The sequence below is a fragment of the Balaenoptera borealis genome (assembly GCF_965194805.1).
Source record: "Balaenoptera borealis genome assembly, chromosome: 19".
NCBI lineage: Eukaryota > Metazoa > Chordata > Mammalia > Artiodactyla > Balaenopteridae > Balaenoptera > Balaenoptera borealis.
The window spans coordinates 50,395,529-50,414,188 of record NC_138878.1 but is presented as its reverse complement, the minus strand read 5'-3'; the positions used below and the strand labels follow the sequence as shown (position 1 = coordinate 50,414,188).

The window sequence follows — 18,660 nt, the reverse complement described above, 5'->3', positions numbered from 1 at the left end:
TAGGGCTGTAGATTTTTTTTAATCTCTAAACTTTTTTTTTTGGTATCATACTTTTTAATAATGAGATAGGATTTTCCTTCACCCACCCCCAGGATACTAGAAATATTTTAAATAGGGCCCCGAGATGGACTTTCCCGTAGACTTAACACCTACTGATGAGAAGACGGGCCAGAAACTAGAAAGGCACAATTATTTTGCCAATCAGTGATGTTTCAATTTCAGCTTAAGTTGTTTGGTACATAAAGTGCCTCAGTTACTGCTAGTGATTGATGGGGGTTGTTTTTCTTTCTTTCTTTTTTCTTTTTTTAACTTGTATTGGAGTAGAGTTGATTTACAGTGTTGTGTCAGTTTCAGGTGTTCAGCAAAGTGAATCAGTTATTCATAAACATATATCCATTCTTTTTTTTTTTTTTTTTTTTTTAGTAATCTCTAAACTTTTTATCAGGAAGGATGAGAGTGATGATAATATTTTTTGCTTTTGTTTTTTAAAATGTAAAAATTTTTTTGTTTCAAAGTATAGTTGATTTACAGTGGGTTAGTTTCAGGTGTATAGCAAAGTGATTCAGATATATATGTGTGTGTGTATATATATATAATGTTTTTCTCTCTATATATATATAGTATATATTCCTTTTCAGATTATTTTCTATTATAGGGTTGACATAATTTTAATTGTAGTGTAAGTAGATAAGGTTGAAAATGGAGACCAGCGACTTCCCGCTGTGAGGCTGGAGGCCGTGCTCCTGCGGAAGCACGCGCCTGCTCTCCTGGGCTTGCTGGTGCTCACTGCGCTCCCCTCTCCTTTGGAAGCTGCTGCTGCTGCACTACAAAGCCAGCGCCGAAGTGCAAGACAACAACGGCAACACCCCTCTGCACCTGGCCTGCACCTACGGCCACGAAGACGTAAGTGGTCCTTGCTGCGCCGAGGGCGGCCGTGTTTACCCTTTCTCACAGAGAAGAGTGAATTTCCAGTTGGCTGAATGTCGTATTTTATGTCGACAGTTATTGGAGCATTTGGCAGATAATTTTTTTAATTAAAAAATTTAAAAACACATTACAGATGCTGTATTGAAATAACAGAAATCAAAAACGTAATTGTCTTTTCCTGAAATGAAATCATGTGCATTCATCCCCGCTGCCATCTACTTCTTACCTTTCTTCATACTCAATTTTTACATTTTATATTTTTAAAGAAATATCAAGGAATTTCATCATTTCCGTGTTTGCTTAATATTTAACTCTGTGTGTGTGTGTGTGTGTGTGTGTGTGTGTGTGTTACTTTTTTTCCTAACCACTCTCTCGCTTCTCTCCATGGTAATATCCGGGTAGATTTATACAGACGTGGGTTGAGCCTGGGTTAGGTGGTTGATGAGCGAAAACGAGATCATACCCTACACAATTTTATGCAGCTTATTTTCCTAACTTAATCATGGATATCCCATAGGTCAATAAATGTAGATCTAACCCGTTCTGTAATCGCTACACAAAGTCTATGACGTGTGTTGTGTCAGGGACCTTAAGACCACTCCCCAGTTCAGTGGTGTGCTAGGAGGGCTCACAGGATGAGCATATGGTTGTATTCATAGCTGTGATTTACTGCAGTAAAGTGACACCGAGCAAAATCAGCCAAAGGGAAGGTCCAAGGATGAAGTCCGGAGGAAATGAGGTGCAGGCTTCCAAGAGCATCTCCCTGTGGAGTCACTCAGGACAGCTTATTCCTCCAGCAACGAGTCGTTAACAACACGTGCAAAGTGTTTTCCACCCGGGAAGCTCATTAGGGACTCAATGCCCAAGATTTTGGTTGGAGGCCGGTCGTGTGAACACCCTTTTGCCTAGAACATTTCAACATTCCAGACTCCCAGAAGGACAGCAGGTGTTCAGCATAAACCACTGTTGGACAAACTAGGCCCAGTGAGCCCCTCTCATCAGTCAGGGGACTGTGAGAACACTCCCCAAATCCAAGCTCCCAAGGAACATCGCAAGTCAAGGGGGCCAGCCTTGCAAGCAGGCCTTTCCAGTGATGGCGGTCTCAGGCCTGCTCTGGTGACTCCTTTCTGCACGTGATGTGTGACAATTTATTCAGCCATTTCTTATTGATTGACAGTTGGGTTCTTTAAAAAAAAAAAAACAGGAACGATGTGTCCTGATCAGGTGATCTGGAACCCTGGAGGTCTAATGTTCTGTTACTGTATGTTTGCTTGGCCGATGGCGCCTTGATCGAATTGGGACGTGGGCCGAGGCTGCGGGCTGCACAGATCTGCCCGAGGCCGGGCGTGTGAGTTCACGGTGGCCTTTCCCATTCTGTTTGCAGTGTGTGAAGGCTCTGGTCTACTATGACGTGCAGTCCTGCAGACTAGATATTGGTAACGAGAAAGGAGACACTCCCCTGCACATCGCTGCCCGCTGGGGTTACCAAAGCATCATAGAGACGTTGCTACAGAACGGAGCGTCCACAGAGATCCAGAACAGGCTGAAGGAAACGCCCCTCAAGTGTGCATTAAACTCAAAGGTAGCCTTTTTCATCTCGGAGCAGCAGTATGACTTTAAACAATATCAGCATCCGCAGCTTGGGTCTTGGCCGTGCTGTTCACACTGTGCATTAGTCCCCAAGGCTAGAACTTGGCCGCATCCTCTCTGCTGCGCTCGGGACCTGGTCGTTCATGGGTTTTACCTGTTCATCTTATTTTCCATCTTAGTAGGCATTTTTCTCAGTGTCATGCCAAGAGCTGCTCCCAGCAGAGTTTGCCCCGGCCTCTGAGTGCTGTTGGTTTCTGGGCAGGTGGAGTGAGAGGAAATGGGACGGTGGCTCCGGCCGGGAAGAGCGGGGACGGGGTGTTGGAAGCAGCAAGCATCAGCTCTGTTTTCCTGTTCCTTCACCCTCAGCGTCTAAAACTTTATTCTGATTTGGCCAACTTCGAACATCGTTGGGTGTAATTTCCTTCGTAAATGATTCATTAATGAACTACTAGCACGTCCTGCTGGTAATTTCTGGAAGCACGTAGTTTGGGGCCACATGTCGTGCACTGCTTGCTCATGAGCAGGTGGGGAGCGATGGGAGCTTCCAGAGGCCAGGCCTTCCCAGCAGCAGCTCTGTTGAAGGGGTGTCCGCAGAGAAGCGTGTTTGGCCAACTAGCCAGAGGAAGCCTAGGGCCACGTGCGATGGCCATCCGAGGTCCTGAGGCCCAGAGCATCCCGGCTAGTGGCTCACATAGGTGATGCCGTTTTAATACAGGTCTCCAAGTGTCTCCCTTTGCACAGGCCCTACTTTCTGCCTCTTGATGTTTTATAATTTCCAGTCCTCTTCTAGGGAGTTCTTTTAGTTTGTTTATGTCTTCTTATAGGAGTAGCACAGTTTTTGTTTTTAAACCACTTTATTGAGGGATGATTGACATACAAAAAGCTGTACATATTTAGTGTATACAACTTGATGACCTTGGAGACAAGTCCACACGCATGAGACCAACACCACAATCTGTGCCATAAATACATCCATCACCTCCAGAAGTTTCCTCCCGCCCTCTTTATTTATAGATTATTATTATTATTTTGTGTGTGTGATAAGAACACAACATAAGACCTGTAGGAGTGTGGTTTTTGAAGGTTTAAATCCCTGCTCCTGACCCAGGGGCCTCAGCTGCCCATGCCCTCCCGGGGTCTCAGCTTTGTAGCAGCCAGAGCCACGGAACTGGGTGATACCACCCTTGGCCTGAGATGCCCATGAGGGGCTGAGGGCACCTCTGCACTGGAGCTTCTCCAAAGGCCCTTCCGAGGGAGCTCTGCAGACACAAGGAGCAGACGGCCTTCTGGGCTCAGCTCCGAGCTGGTCCCACTTAAGGCCCATGGCTGCCAGTGGAACGGTCACACTTCAGGCCCGTGGACCACCAGCCCAGGCTGGATGAGGCAGCCTTTGAGGCCCCCCTGTGCCTGGGCTTCCCTTGTCCACTGAGCCATTCGTGGGGAGCACTGGCTCCTCCTGATGAACTTAGCGTGGTCCTGAGTAGGTTCCCACCCGCTCTGGGCCTTGGTGTCCCCCCTGTCTCTCTGAGGGCTTGGCTGGGCCACGTGGCTTTCCGAGGAGGTGGGTGCAGTGGGGCCATAGGGGCGATGAGACCTTGGCGACCCATCTCAGTACTTTTCGCGTCCCCTTTGGCCTCCTAGATTCTGTCCATGATGGAAGCCCACCATCCGTCCGTCGAGAGGGGGCAGAAGTCTTCAGAGGTAAGAGAACGGGGCTGCGCTTGCCGGCCCTACTTGAGACCAGCCTCTGTCTGGCCCTCACCCACCCCTCACCGGGCTCCCTGGCTGCAGGTGCCTGCGCGGCCCCCTCAGTGCTCCGTGGATTCCATCAGCCAGGGCTCCTCCGCCTCCAGCTTCTCCTCCGCGTCGCTGAGCTCCAGGCAAGAGGAGCCCAGAAAGGACTACAGGGAGGTGAGGCCCCCAGACCGGAGGGCAGAGAGGGGCGGGGGGGCGGCCTGTGTTCTGGGGGCAGCTAGAGAGCCCCGGCCTGGCGAGGGCCACCCCGCCAGCCTGCTCGCCGCCTCTGGGGCAGCGTGTCTGCTGTGGTGAAGGTCAGTGCCCTCGAGGGGAGCCCGGCCAGCCTCACCCTGCTTGCCCTTCACGGACGGACGTGTGTGTGTGTGTGTGTGTGTGTGTGAGAGAGAGAGATGGGGGGTATTCTAAGAAAAGTACAGGTAAAGTCACCTGTAGGTCCACTGCTTTAAGATCATTTTACGAAGTAAATTCTCTGCCCTTATCTCCCGCTCTGTCAGCGCCCCTGTTAACCTGATGTGTCTCGTTCCTGACTTCCTGCAGAGTTTACGTAGACGTGCACATGTTCTCACACATTGCGTTTTGTAAACGCTGACTCATAGCCTGTTTTGTTTGTTTGTGTGTTCTTTTCCGTCTAACCTACCTTAGACCTTGTCCATCGTCAGCCCACAGAGCAGACCGTGGCGTGGATGTGCCCATCCCCTGCGGATGGGGAGCCCTCACTGACTCCACCCCGGGCTCCTCCTCCCCTGTCACCTGCAGGCTGTGACCTGCTCTCGGAGGGTCCAGTAAGCCTAGCCCGATGCAGAACCACAGCAGAGAAAGCCAAGAGGCATGCTCCAGAGTCTAACAGAGGCCTGGAGTCGTTCCTAGGGGGGGTGCCTGCCCTCATGGTTCCTGTAGCTGGCAGATAATGAGAGCTGAATAGATGCAGTTCTGAAGGGTTTCTGCCCTCTTAGGAAGCGCCTGTGCTCCCAGGTGGCTGTCGTCCCACCGTGCCACGTGAATGGCGGGTCATCTTACAGACCTTACGCGGAAGGTGCACGCCGGCCCCTCCTGGTTGCCCTCTCTGAACAACTTTGGGGATGTGTTTGAAAGATACTGAATGAGATCAAGAGACAGGAAAGCTACTAGGTTTTCAGAAGGTTGTTTTTATTATTTCTAGTCTTATTGTATTATTATAATTTTCCTTACATTCTTTTTCCTTTTATTAAGGTAGAAAAACTTTTAAGAGCCATTGCTGATGGTGACCTAGAAATGGTGAGTTTTTAGAAGTGAATTTCAAGCAGCTTGCTCTCGGCTTAAGCAGCTGTGCTCATGTGTCTTGTCTCCAGGTGAGTCAGGAGCTGTCAGGGTTCTTTGTTCACGTTCACGCAGAAGGGGTGCATTTCATGAGTACTTGGTGATGGGATGTGACGTGCCCCCTGCAAGTAACGAGGCGGGTGGAATAAAGCTGCAGTGTGAGCCTATCCCTGCCCTTTAGACATTCATATTCCAGGAGGGCAGCGATCTTGGCAAGAGGACCAGCCTGTGTCCAGGGGCACAGAGTGCGGGCTCGGGGCCAGAGTCCACTCGCTGGGAGCAGGGTGAACAGACCGGGTGGGGAAGGGTGGAGGTGGCGAAGGGGAGGCCAGAGCCCAGAGGGCGTTGGTGTGGCCCTGCAGGAGTTGTGGGCGGTGTGAATCCCTGGCTGGGAGGCTGAGTCTCAGACTTGGGGCTCCAAGGACTCACAAGCAAGTGTCCGAACGAGATGGTGCTAAGGTGTCAGGGAACATCTATGATGAGATCACTGGAGACGCCCATGGGCAGTTCCCCTGGCTTGCCTTTGGCTTCCTGAAAGGAATTTGTTCTATCTTCCACTTTAAAAGGAGGGGTGAATTAGCGCTTACCAGATTAGGAGGCCTGAGTGGATCAGATTTACAAGAGCGCTTCACAGGGATGTGTGTTTCAAGAGTGCTTTTTGCCAGTGATGGAGCTTGAGGTGGTGGACAGAAGTTCCTGGCATCTGATCATCACAGCCTCCGGGGTATTAAGAATCGGAAGGTAGTTGGCAGTGTCTTAGCCTCTGCCCAGAGGCCACTGTGAATCCATCAGCCTGACACATGGTTACTCGGTGGGGAGGACACAGGCATCTGGATCTGGCTGTTGCTCCCCTTGAGAGACCAGCCCCAGGGCACCCACTGTTCTTGGGGGGAAGCAAAGGAAGAGTTCCTCAGGCTCCCTATGAGCCGCGGCGAGAGCCAGTGTGGAGAAGAGACTGTGACCATCCCTGTGTCATGATGCGTCTGCTCTGTGCCCGAGGGTGCCGCCCCTCGGCTCCCTTCCCCTGTCTTGTTCCTTCTAATCACCAAGAGGAACTGCCCTCGGTCCGGTCCGTCCCCGCCAGTCTGTTAGGTGAGGTCCCGGTTCAGGTGAGGCCTTTGGTGTTTCCACCCTGAGGAGCATCTGTTGTCAGAAACGTGGAAGGGACCTGGAGCGGGGGATGTTTGGGATTGCACGGGTCTTCCTGGGGCCCTTTGTCACTCCTTGCAGGCTTTTGCTGACTTCCTCAGTGCTCAGAACCAGGCCTAGAAACGAATTTATATTGTTTTCTTTTCTCACGTTTAATATCCTAGAAACTTGTGTTTACCGGAACATAAATTTGACCTGTTAGGGGTCTTTTCAGTGCTTTCACCTGTGGGCTAGGGCCTTAAAGTGGAAAGGACACTGGCGTGGCATCAGAGAGCCTGTGATGAGGTTCTGGCCACCACCTCCTCATCCTGTGGCCTTGAACCAGTGGCCCCCGGAGTGAGTCTCCTCCCCCGTAGGATGAGACGGACCGGTTGTTGAAAGCAGACAGTGAGATGACGTAAGAGGAGGTGCACACGAGATGCTCACGAGATGCTCCAGGACTAGGGCTCTAAAGCCGTCACCCTGAAGCAACACCGCTCTGCCCCTTTTTAAGATAGAAGAAAAGAGTCTAACGCAAGCTGCAGAAATGGGAGCTCAGTCTCTCTGTGTCACTACTGAAAGGACTGAGCAAGGCTTGAGCACAGGTGAACCCTGGAATCCTCAAGAGGGAGCAGCCATCATTTATAAGTTACTTTGGTGGTTGAGGAAATGTATCAATAGGTCCTGATTAGAGAAGTGTGTGTGTGTGTGTGTGTGTGTGTCTGTCTGTCTGTCTGTCTGTCTAAGATACCATAACTTGTAAAGAAGCTGAGGATGGGTTTTAAGTCCCTATTTCTCCTTACTGCCCGGTGCCAGGTGCGTTACCTGTTGGAGTGGACGGAGGAGGACCTGGATGAAGCGGAGGATGCTTTCAGGGTGGTGGATCTTGAATTTTGTCACCCCTTGTGCCAGTGCCCCAAATGTGCTCCAGCTCAAAAGGTTTGGCTTTTCTTCTGTTGGGGGATGGGGGTAGAGGGCAAATTCTTCTTTTTCCCCTTAGGAAAGTTGTCTGCTTCTCAGCCAGCTAACGGCCGAGTGGCTGGTTGTAGGTGTCCCCTGAGATACAGCTCAAGGTAGAGGAAAGTGGACACTCATGCAGGATCTGGCTCCGGCTGCCTGCTCTCTGAATGGGCAGATCAGGGAACAAGGTCATGAATGCGGGCTTAGTGTTTCAGTGGCTCTCAAGGCCCCTGAGTCACAAGGCAGGAGCTTATGAACAGACATGCCCAGGGGTCTCCGTCCATGTGGCCGTGGTCCCTTGGGAGGATGCAGGCAAGAGCCACTGCCCACTGCCTTTGCTCCCGTTGGTGCACCCTCTGCGGGAGGACCCTCCCTCCAAGCACAGAGAGAGTCCTGTGCCTTTTACCCTGTTTCCGCCAATAGTAATAGCTTGCAAAACACAGTACAATATCCCGACCAGGATATTACCACGGATACAATCCATGCGTCTTACTCATATTTCCCCGGTTTTATTTGTGCTTGTGTGTGTGTGTGCGCACATGCCTGCACGTGTGTTTATTTACGTGTTCTGTCTAGTTTTGTTTTTTTTTTAAATGGGGTATAGTTATTTTACAGTGTTGTGTTAGTTTCTACTGTACAGCAAGGTGAAGTAGAGTTCCCTGTGCTATACAGCAGGGTCTCATTAGTTATCTGTTTTATACATATTAGTGTATATATGTTAATCCCAATCTCCCAATTCATCCCACTCCCCCTTTCCCCCCTTGGTGTCCATACATTTGTTCTCTACATCTGTGTCTCTATTTCTGCCTTGCAAACCGGTTCATCTCTACCATTTTTTTAGATTCCACAAATATGCGTTAATATACGATATTTGCTTTTCTCTTTCTGACTTACTTCACTCTGTATGACAGTCTCTAGGTCCATCCATGTCTCTACAAATGACCCAATTTCATTCCTTTTCATGGCTGAGTAGTATTCCATTGTATATATGTACCACATCTTCTTTATCCATTCCTCTGTTGATGGACATTTAGGTTGTTTCCATGTCCTGGCTATTGTACATAGTGCTGCAATGAACATTGGGGTGCATGTGTCTTTTTTTAATTAATTAATTAATTAATTTATTTTTGGCTGCATTGGGTCTTTGTTGCTGTGCGTGGGCTTTCTCTAGTTGCAGTGAGCAGGGGCTACTCTTCGTTGCCATACACAGGTTTCTCATTGTGGTGGCTTCTCTTGTCGCGGAGCATGGGCTCTAGGCGTGCAGGCTTCAGTAGTTGTGGCCCATGGGCTCAGTTGCTCCGTGGCATGTGGGATCTTCCTGGACCAGGGCTCAAACCCATGTCCCCTGAATTGGCAGGTGGATTCTTAACCACTGCGCCACCAGGGAAGCCTTGCATGTGTCTTTTTGAATTATGGTTTTCTCAGGGTATATGCCCAGTAGTGGGATTGCTGGGTCGTATGGTAATTCTCTATTTAGTTTTTTAAGGAACCTCCATACTGTTCTCCATAGTGGCTGTATCAATTTACATTCCCACCAACAGTCAAGAGGGTTCCATTTTCTCCATACCCTCTCCAGCATATATTGTTTGTAGATTTTCTGATGAGGCCCATTCTAAGTGGTGTGAGGTGATACCTCATTGTAGTTTTGATTTGCATTCCTTTAACAATTAGTGATGTTGAGCATCTTCTCATGTGCCTCTTGGCCATCTGTATGTCTTCTTTGGAGAAATGTCTATTTAGGTCTTCCACCCATTTTTTTTTTTTTAACTTATTTTTGGCTGCGTTGGGTCTTCGTTGCTGTGTGCAGACTTTCTCTAGTTGCGGCGAGTGGAAGCTACTCTTTCGTTGTGGTGCACAGGCTTCTCATTGCAGTGACTTCTCTTGTTGTGGAACATGGGCTCTGGGCGCATGGGCTTCAGTAGTTGTGGCATGCAGGCTCAGTAGTGTGGTGCATGGGCTTAGTTGCTCCGCAGCATGTGGGATCTTCCTGGACCAGGGTTGGAACCCATGTGCCCTGCACTGGCAGGCGGATTCTTAACCACTGCGCCACCAGGGAAGTCCTTCCGCCCATTTTTTGATTGGGTTGTTTGTTTTTTTGATATTGAGCTGCATGAGCTGTTTGTATATTTTGGAGATTAATCCTCTGTCCGTTGATTCATTTGCAAATATTTTCTCCCATTCTGAGGGTTGTCTTTTCATCTTGTTTATGGTTTCCTTTGCTGTGCAAAAGCTTTTAAGTTTCATTAGGTCCCATTCGTTTATTTTTGTTTGTATTTCCATTACTGTCCTGCGTTCTGTTTAGTTTTATCACATGTGTAGGTTTGTGTGTCCACCACCACATTCAAGGTACAGAACAGTTCTCTCCTTACAAGGAGAATAACTCATGTTGCCTTTTATAATCACACCCACCTCTCTCCCTGTCACCCCAACCCACCATCCCTGACCCCTGGCAACCACTAATCTGTTCTCCAGTTCTAATATTTTGTCATTTCAAAATGTTATATAAAAGTCATCATACAGCATGGAACCTTTGGGGATTGGCTTTGTTCACTCAGCCTGATTTCCAGGTTGTTGTGTGTAATCAGCGGTTTATTCTGCATCGCTGAGCAAACTCTAAACACACCACTGGGCTAGAAGAATAGTTTTAATTTAATCACAGCATGAAGCAATTTACTTTTGTGTCTTTTTGAGAAATTACAAAAAGAGAAAAAGATAGTAGGCTTTAAAAGAGCAAGGAACATAAATTTATCCAATAAATTCAACAGATGCTGTAATGTGTAATTCAGTTTCTTGCTACAATTAATGAACTGTGAGGTGGGGGAGAGCAGAGTGGGTAAATGACCAGAAGGACAGCAGAGACACAGTAACTGCTTCCAGCCATACAGTCACTGATGGGCCTGAGGGCTGTGCTACTTCATTCACATCACATCCTTTGAAACAGCATCTGCCTTTTTAATCCCTTTGTTTTTCACAGCAGCCCACCTTGGGGAAGTCAGTTTTTGGACTGTACGTATCCAGCAGCATGCGGACAGAAGAAAAGTTGTACATCCCAATGTACACAATACCCTGTAGCTGAAAAAGCTACAAGTGAATGAAAAACTCAGTCATTTCAATATTCTTAGGTTAGAGACATCCATGGTGAAGCTTTTTTAATAAAGTAGTATTATCTTGCAGTACAAAGGCTAACACCATTATATCTGTTTTGTAAAGTCAAATTAATTTTCTTAGCATGGGACATACACACTGAGTTAGACAGCTAGCACATGAATGAACACATGCTATGTATACAACGCCATTTACAACTGCTCAAAAAAAAAAAATGAACTACTTAGGTATACACTAAACAAGACGTGGACAGGATCTGTATGCTGGAAATCACAAAATGATGAAAAAAGTCAAAGAATGCGTAAATATTAGATATATCAGATCGTGAAGACTCAACCTAGTAAAGATGTTATTTCTCCCCAGATCTACAGTTTTAATGCAATTCCTATCACAATCCTAACAAAGTTTTTGTAGACAGTCTAGACAAGCTTATTTTAAAATTTATATGGAAAGACGCAGGCCCTAAAATATCTAAAACGATCCTGGCAAAGAAGAATAAATTAGGATCACTCTACCCAATATTAAGGCTAACTGTGTAGCTACAGTAATCAAGACAGTGTGGCCCTGGTGGAGGGACAGACACACAGATCCCTGGGACAGACAGAGAACCCAGAAATAGACCCACACATATATAGTCAACTGAGGTTGACTGACAGCAAGTTGGTGGGGGAAGGACGGCCTTTTCAACAAACAGTGCTGGAGCAAGTGGACATCTTCAGGCAAAAAAATGAACCTCAACATAAACTCACACCCTGTACAAAAATTAACTCAAAATGGATCACAGACTTAACCGTAAAATGTAAAATTATAAAACTTTTAGAAAAAAACAGGAAGAAATCTTTGGAATCCAGGGCTAAGCAAAGAGTTCTTAGACTTGACACCCAAAGCATGATCCATAAAGAGCAAATGGATAAGCTGGACTTCTAAATTACAAACTTGTCCTGTGGAAACCCATGCAAAGAAGCTATACAGGCAGATTACAGACTAAAAGAAAGTACCTGCAAAGCACATATCTGACAAAGGGCCAGAATCTAGAATATATAAAGAACTTTCAAAACTCGATAGTAAAGAAAGAAAACAAACCAATAAGAAGATGGGCAAAGGGAATGAACAGACATTTCATTGAAGAGCATTTAGATGTGGCAAATAAGCACATGAAAGGATGTTCAAGGTCATCACCCATCAGGGAAATGCAAATTATAGCCACAGTGAGATAACGCTATGCGCCTATCAGAATGGCTAAAATAAAAATTAGTGAAAAGTGAAACCACCAAATGCCAGTGAGGATGTGGGGGACTTGGTTCACTCATCCACTGCTGGTGGGAATATAAAAGCCACTCTGGAAAACAGTGTTTGTTGTCAGTTCCTTATAAAACTAACCATAGAATTACCATGTAATTAGCACATGATTCAGCAATTGCATTCCTGGGCATTTATCTTAGAGGAATGGAAACTTATGTTCTCTCAAAAACCTGTAAACAGATGTACACAGCAACTTTATTTGCGGTATCCCCAAACTGGAAACAACCCACGTGCCCTTCACTGGGTGAACTGCTAAACAAAGTACGGCAGGGGCATGCCACGGGGCGCTGTTCAGCGATAAAGAATAAACTGTTGATTACATGCAACACCTGGAATCAGGACATTTGGTAGTCTCCTGTTTGTGGCTTTGTGAATAAAGCAACTGTGAACATTTGTGTACAGTTCTTTGTGTAAATATATTTTTACTTGGGTAATTAACTAGGAGTATAATTGCTGGGTTATGCAGGAGGTATATGTTAACTTGAAATGACCAGTTTTCCACAGTGATTGTAGCATTTTTCATTCCCGCCAGCAGGGTGTGAGAATTCTAGTTGCCCCAAATCCCAGCCAGCACTTGGTATTTTGACTTTTTAACTTTAGCCATTCTGGTAAGTGTGCAGTGGTATTTCATCATGTTCTTCCCTTCTACTTCTTCATCTGCTTGTTTTTGATTTTTTTGAAGTATAATTTATATACAGTGAAATTCACCCTTTAAATTTAGCATAGCTTTTTAAAGAGATAACATTTTTAATCATCGAAAAGTGAACTAGATAACCCAAGTTTTTTTTGTTTTTTTTTTTTAACAGAGATGCTACATTGCACTCCTTCTGGGTTACTTTTATTTATTTTTTATTTATTTATTTATTTATTTATGGCTGTGTTGGGTCTTCATTTCTGTGCAAGGGCTTTCTCTAGTTGCGGCAAGTGGGGGCCACTCTTCATCGCGGTGCGGGGGCCTCTCACTATCGCGGCCTCTCTTGTTGCGGAGCTCAGGCTCCAGACGCGCAGGCTCAGTAGCTGTGGCTCATGGGCCTAGTTGCTCCGCGGCATGTGGGATCTTCCCAGACCAGGGCTCAAACCCGTGTCCCCTGCCTTGGCAGGCAGACTCTCAACCACTGCGCCACCAGGGAAGCCCCAATAACCCAAGTTTTAATCCTTGATCAATCACAGAAAACATTGACATTAATTCCACTATCAAATATATGATTCAACATCACAATTTAATGTCTGTTTTTAGTTCTATTGGTTTGTTTTGTTTGCCCTTTTAATTACTGATGGATTGTTCTTATATCCGCATGATTGGTTTTAAAACCATTGTGAATAAAAAGGAAGTTCCATGATAAAAATGAAGGTGAACTTCAGAGATAAGTAGCAAACAGTTTTCTGAGGTTTGACAAACGAATGTGTAACCACCAGCACAGTCAAAATATAGACTATCTCTATCAGCCAAAATATTCTTTCCTGCCCCTTTGAAGTTTGCCCCATCCCATGTTCCATCCCCTGACCATCACTGATCTGCTTTCTGACCCTTTGGTTTTGTGATTCCTGATTTTGATTTGCATTTCCCTGAAAACTAAATATGTTATTTTATGTGCTCATTGACCGACCATTCAACTGTCTTCTTTTGTGAAGTCTTTTCAAATCTTTTGCCTATTTTTTTTTTAACATCTTTATTGGAGTATAATTGCTTTACAATGGTGTGTTAGTTTCTGCTTTATAACAAAGTGAATCAGTTATACATATACATATGTTCCCATATCTCTTCCCTCTTGCATCTCCCTCCCTCCCACCCTCCCTATCCCACCCCTCTAGGTGGTCACAAACCACGGAGCTGATCTCCTTGTGCTATGCGGCTGCTTCCCACTAGCTATCTGTTTTACGTTTGGTAGTGTATATATGTCCATGCCACTCTCTCACTTCGTCCCAGCTTACCCTTCCCCCTCCCCATATCCTCAAGTCCATTCTCTAGTAGGTCTGTGTCTTTAGTCCCGTCTTACCCCTAGGTTCTTCATGACCTTTTTTTTTTTTTCTTAGATTCCATATATATGTGTTAGCATACGGTATTTGTTTTTCTCTTTCTGACTTACTTCACTCAACATCATTAATCATTAGAGAAATGCAAATCAAAACTACAATGAGATATCATCTCACACCGGTCAGAATGGCCATCATCAAAAAATCTACAAACAATAAATGCTGGAGAGGGTGTGGAGAAAAGGGAACACTCTTGCACTGTTGGTGGGAATGTAAATTGATACAGCCACTATGGAGAACAGTATGGAGGTTCCTTAAAAAACTAAAAATAGAACTACCATACGACCCAGCAATCCCACTACTGGGCATATACCCTGAGAAAACCATAATTCAAAAAGAGTCATGTACCACAGTGTTCATTGCAGCTCTATTTACAATAGCCAGGACATGGAAACAACCTGTGTCCATCAACAGATGAATGGATAAAGAAGACATGGCACATATATACAATGGAATATTACTCAGCCATAAAAAGATACGAAATTGAGATATTTGTAGTGAGGTGAATGGACCTAGAGTCTGTCATACAGAGTGAAGTATTTTTTTTTTCTTTTGCCTGTTTTTTTTTTTTTAAGTTGGATTGTCTTGTTGAGTTGTAAGAGTTTGTTTTGTTTTGCTTTTAAATTCTGGTTGGTACAAGTCCTCTGTCAGATACACATATTTGCAAACATTTTTCTCCCCTTCTATGACTTGCCTTTTCATTTTCTTACTTGCCTCATGCAAAGAGCAAACATTAAACATTTTTATTGTCAGTTTATCAGACTTTTTTTATGGCTTTTGCTTTTTGTGTCTTATCTAAGAAATCTTTGCTTATCCCAATGTTGCAAAGATTTTCTTTTGTGTTTACTTCAAGAAGTTTAATAGCTGTAGCTTTTACATTTAGGTCTGTGATGCATTTTAATGTTTGTGTTTGGTGTGAGGTAAGGGTTGATGGGCAGTTTTCCCATATGTGGATGTCCAGTTGTTCCAGCACTATCTGTCAAACAGACTTTGCCTTCCCTGTTCAATTGCCATGGCATAAAACGGTATCATCGTAGGGGGCTTGCTTTCTTGAAAACGGAAGTTAATCCTTCGATGTATCATACCTTTCTAAAGTAGTAATTCACCTGTGGGCAACCCGATTCAGGATGCCGCTGTAATTCCAGATTTTACAGAGGGGCTGTGAGGGATGGATGGCTTTGGCTCCTTCAGCCGGCTTCCTTAATACTAACAACATTTCCATTTCCACATTCTGCACTTATTAGAAGCTGGCAAAGATTCCTGCCAGTGGGCTTGGTGTGAACGTGACCAACCAGGATGGCTCCTCCCCACTGCACGTTGCTGCCCTGCATGGTCGGGCGGACCTCATCCTCCTCCTCGTGAAGCACGGTGCCAGTGTCGGGGCCAGAGACGCAAAGCAGGCTGTCCCACTCCACCTGGCCTGCCAGAAGGGCCACTTCCAGGTATGGGTCCTGGCTCTTGGGCAGCGTGTATAGGGTTAGAACCTTAACTTGGCAGGAGTGCTGCCGAGGGAAGGGTTTGCTTGCTGGCCCAGAGGACGGGCCCATTTCCTTCCTCCCAGTGCCGAGATTCTGAGATACACACGGTAGGACCACTCAGCAACAGAACACAGAACCCTGGGGCTTCTGGGGGTGGAGCCAACCCCCCTCCCACTGGCATTCACGTCTGGCAGCACAGAGGCTGTCATTCTGATTCTCACCCCAGCCGGGAGCTGTCTCTCTGACTCTTGGGTGTTGGTCATCTGTGCCAAACAGTTCAATATCTATTTATTTTTTCATTTTTCCTTATTAGTTCCACTGTAAGGTTTTTAAAGCTAGGAATCATATTTCAGGTAATGCCTAGCATTAGTTTTCTAACATGTGAAACTGGAGTAATAATTACAGCTCTCCACAGAGGAGACGGAATGATTAAATGAAAAACACGCATGCCAGGTACACCACCTCCACACACACAAGACCCTCAGCAAATGTTAATCCCTCCCCCTTCACTGGTCTGCTTTCTTCTGAGGGTCAGACATGGATCTAAGAGTCTTCTAGATAAGCTTACAGAAAAGTTAAAGGAATAGCAAGTTAGAGGATCTCTCCCTGCAAATTTTAATTAAAGTTGAACACTTTTCTTCTCTGGCCTAGGTGGTGAAATGTCTACTAGATTCTAATGCAAAACCCAATAAAAAGGATATAAGTGGAAACACACCCCTCCTTTATGCCTGTTCCAGAGGTCACCACGAAGTTGCGGCACTGTTGCTGCAGGTAAGGACCCCCTCACCCCCAGCCCAGGAGCTGCTGACACAGCTTGGTGATGGGCATACCGCCACGCGGCGAGCCTCTGGCAGTGCACCGGGGAGGGGCAGGAGAGGGAGGCCGCTTGGCTTTTGCTTTAAGCTGGCCCTGGGGTGGGGAGCTTTGCAATAACGGAGTCTCAGCGTCCGAGCTGCATCAGGGATGCAGAGTTAAGGACTGAGACGCCGTTTTGCTGAGGGTTTGGATCTTGCCTCATTTAACCAGGTCAGTTGAATTGTTACCCGCAGTGTGAGCTGAATGTCCTTTTATGTCACTGCTCCTTTTTTCCTCTCTTGATAAAGGGTATATGCGTTGACTGTAGAAGGAAGAATTTTTAGAAGTAGGGAAAAACCCAACTTTTCCATAACCCTGTTTCTGAAAGGCAACTAACTTTGGTGACTTTTTAAAAATGTACATAGTTTAGATCAGTATTGTTTTCTATATTGCTTGTTTTAACTTAACATAGAAAACTGTTTATTTTATTTATTTTATTTTTATAATTAATTTATTTTTATTATTTATTTATTTATTTTTGGCTGCGTTGGGTCTTCGTTGCTGCACGCGGGCTTTCTCTAGTTGCAGCGAGTGGGGGCTACTCTTCATTGCGGTGTGCGGGTTTCTCATTACGGTGGCTTCTCGTTGCGGAGCACTGGCTCTAGGTGAGCGGGCTTCAGTAGTTGTGGCACGTGGGCTCAGTAGTTATGGCTCGTGGGCTGTAGAGCACAGGCTCAGTAGTTGTGGCACACGGGCTTAGTTGCTCCGCGGCATGTGGGATCTTCCTGGACCAGGGCTCGAACCTGTGTCCCCTGCATTGACAGGCGGATTCTTAACCACTGGACCACCAGGGAAGTCCAAAAACTGTTTATTAAAACCTCAGTTTTTAGTGGTTGCATAATTATGGATGTACCATGGTGTTTTTTTTTTTTAAACTGTTTCTGCTCAATACATTTAGGTGACTTTTATTTTTTTCCTGTTATAATGATAAATGCTGCCATGAATATCTTTGTACATAAATCTTTTCTCCTCAGTATTACTCTTACTCCTAACATCTTAAAAAAATTTCCGACATACAGAAAAGTTGAAAGAACGTTATAGGGCACACCCATATAGGTACCACATCGATGCAACATTCCTTCTGATTGTGCCGTTTCTCTTTCTAGCATGGGGCCTCCATTAATGCTTCTAACAATAAGGGCAACACAGCACTGCACGAGGCTGTGATAGAAAAGCACGTCTTCGTGGTGGAGCTGCTTCTGCTTCATGGAGCATCAGTTCAGGTCTTGAACAAGAGGCAGTGCACAGCTATAGACTGTGCTGAACAGGTAGGTGGGAGCGCTTCATTGCTGAGGGCGTCCCAGGCTCCCTTACAGCTCACGGGGATCCCGTGTTTAAACCAGATCTGAAAGAGCAGTAGCCAGACCTCTGACTTGCCATGCCAGGCTGAGTAGGTGTGCTGGAAGTCTGTGAGTGTGGCTGCATCCCTGGTCCTTGGTCACCTGATCAGAGGCGGCCTGCTGGGGTAGTCTTCAAAGGCCTGGGTAGAGGTGCCCCCTACCCACCACAGGCCTCGGCGCCTCTGGCACACAGTCCAGCAGTTAGGTACTCATGGGGAAGGAGCAGGTTGACACAGCATCCTGGTCTCACCCTCCCTGCACTGGGAATACGCCTGTGGTCCTAGCAGCACGAGGGAGGGAGTGTGTGCAGTTAGTGAACAAACCTTGAGTTCTGTAAGGAGAAGTGTGATGCGCGGTTTACCACCCTCCCAGTGCGTGGACGTGCGCCATGGAGAAATGGTGAGGAAATAGGAGGAGACTAAAGGAGGGACCTCTTTACTGTTCCTCTTTTCATGTTGAATCTTTATCTAGTTTCCTACTCAGGTAGACGACTACTAGGCTGTTAAATGACACCACTGACATATTAAAGTCACCATAAATCCAACCTACTTATAGGCTTAGTATATTAATTTCTAATTTTCAATTGTGTTTCTTAACAGAATTGAAAAATTTTATACTTTCAATTTAGCACTTTCTCAAATGATGAATATCTTTTATTGAGCACTTACTATGTGCTGGGCGCTTGATAACCTCATGATAATTCTACAATAATAGATCCTATTCTTGTCAACCCAGTTGCACGGAGCAGTGAAACACGGGCCCAGAGTACCACCTAGTAGAGGGCAGAGCCATCCTCCAAATGCAGTGCTGTTCTCCACCACTAGGCTTTATGGCCTCAAAGTTTTGTCTGTAGCTGCTTCTTAGCTTTTCTGCCCAGCCATGCCAAC

The 18,660-nt window shown here is 46.0% G+C and overlaps 1 protein-coding gene across 20 annotated transcripts in view; it reads left to right on the top strand.

Moving 5' to 3' along the window:
• Positions 1-18,660, top strand: part of ANKRD27 (ankyrin repeat domain 27) — a 51,895-nt gene that overhangs the window by 29,195 nt on the left and 4,040 nt on the right. For 14 of the 20 annotated variants that reach the window (XM_082366458.1, XM_082366457.1, XM_082366460.1 and 11 more), the window contains 9 exons: positions 811-903; positions 2,312-2,509; positions 4,159-4,218; positions 4,309-4,428; positions 5,485-5,529; positions 7,516-7,638; positions 15,345-15,542; positions 16,230-16,349; positions 17,540-17,701. In XM_082366458.1, the coding sequence (XP_082222584.1) occupies positions 811-903; positions 2,312-2,509; positions 4,159-4,218; positions 4,309-4,428; positions 5,485-5,529; positions 7,516-7,638; positions 15,345-15,542; positions 16,230-16,349; positions 17,540-17,701 (1,119 nt within the window). Of the gene's footprint in view, positions 1-810; positions 904-2,311; positions 2,510-4,158; positions 4,219-4,308; positions 4,429-4,934; positions 5,058-5,228; positions 5,309-5,484; positions 5,530-7,515; positions 7,639-15,344; positions 15,543-16,229; positions 16,350-17,539; positions 17,702-18,660 lie in introns of those variants that run through there. The other 6 variants (XM_082366461.1, XM_082366468.1, XM_082366466.1 and 3 more) reach the window with 5 other exon arrangements.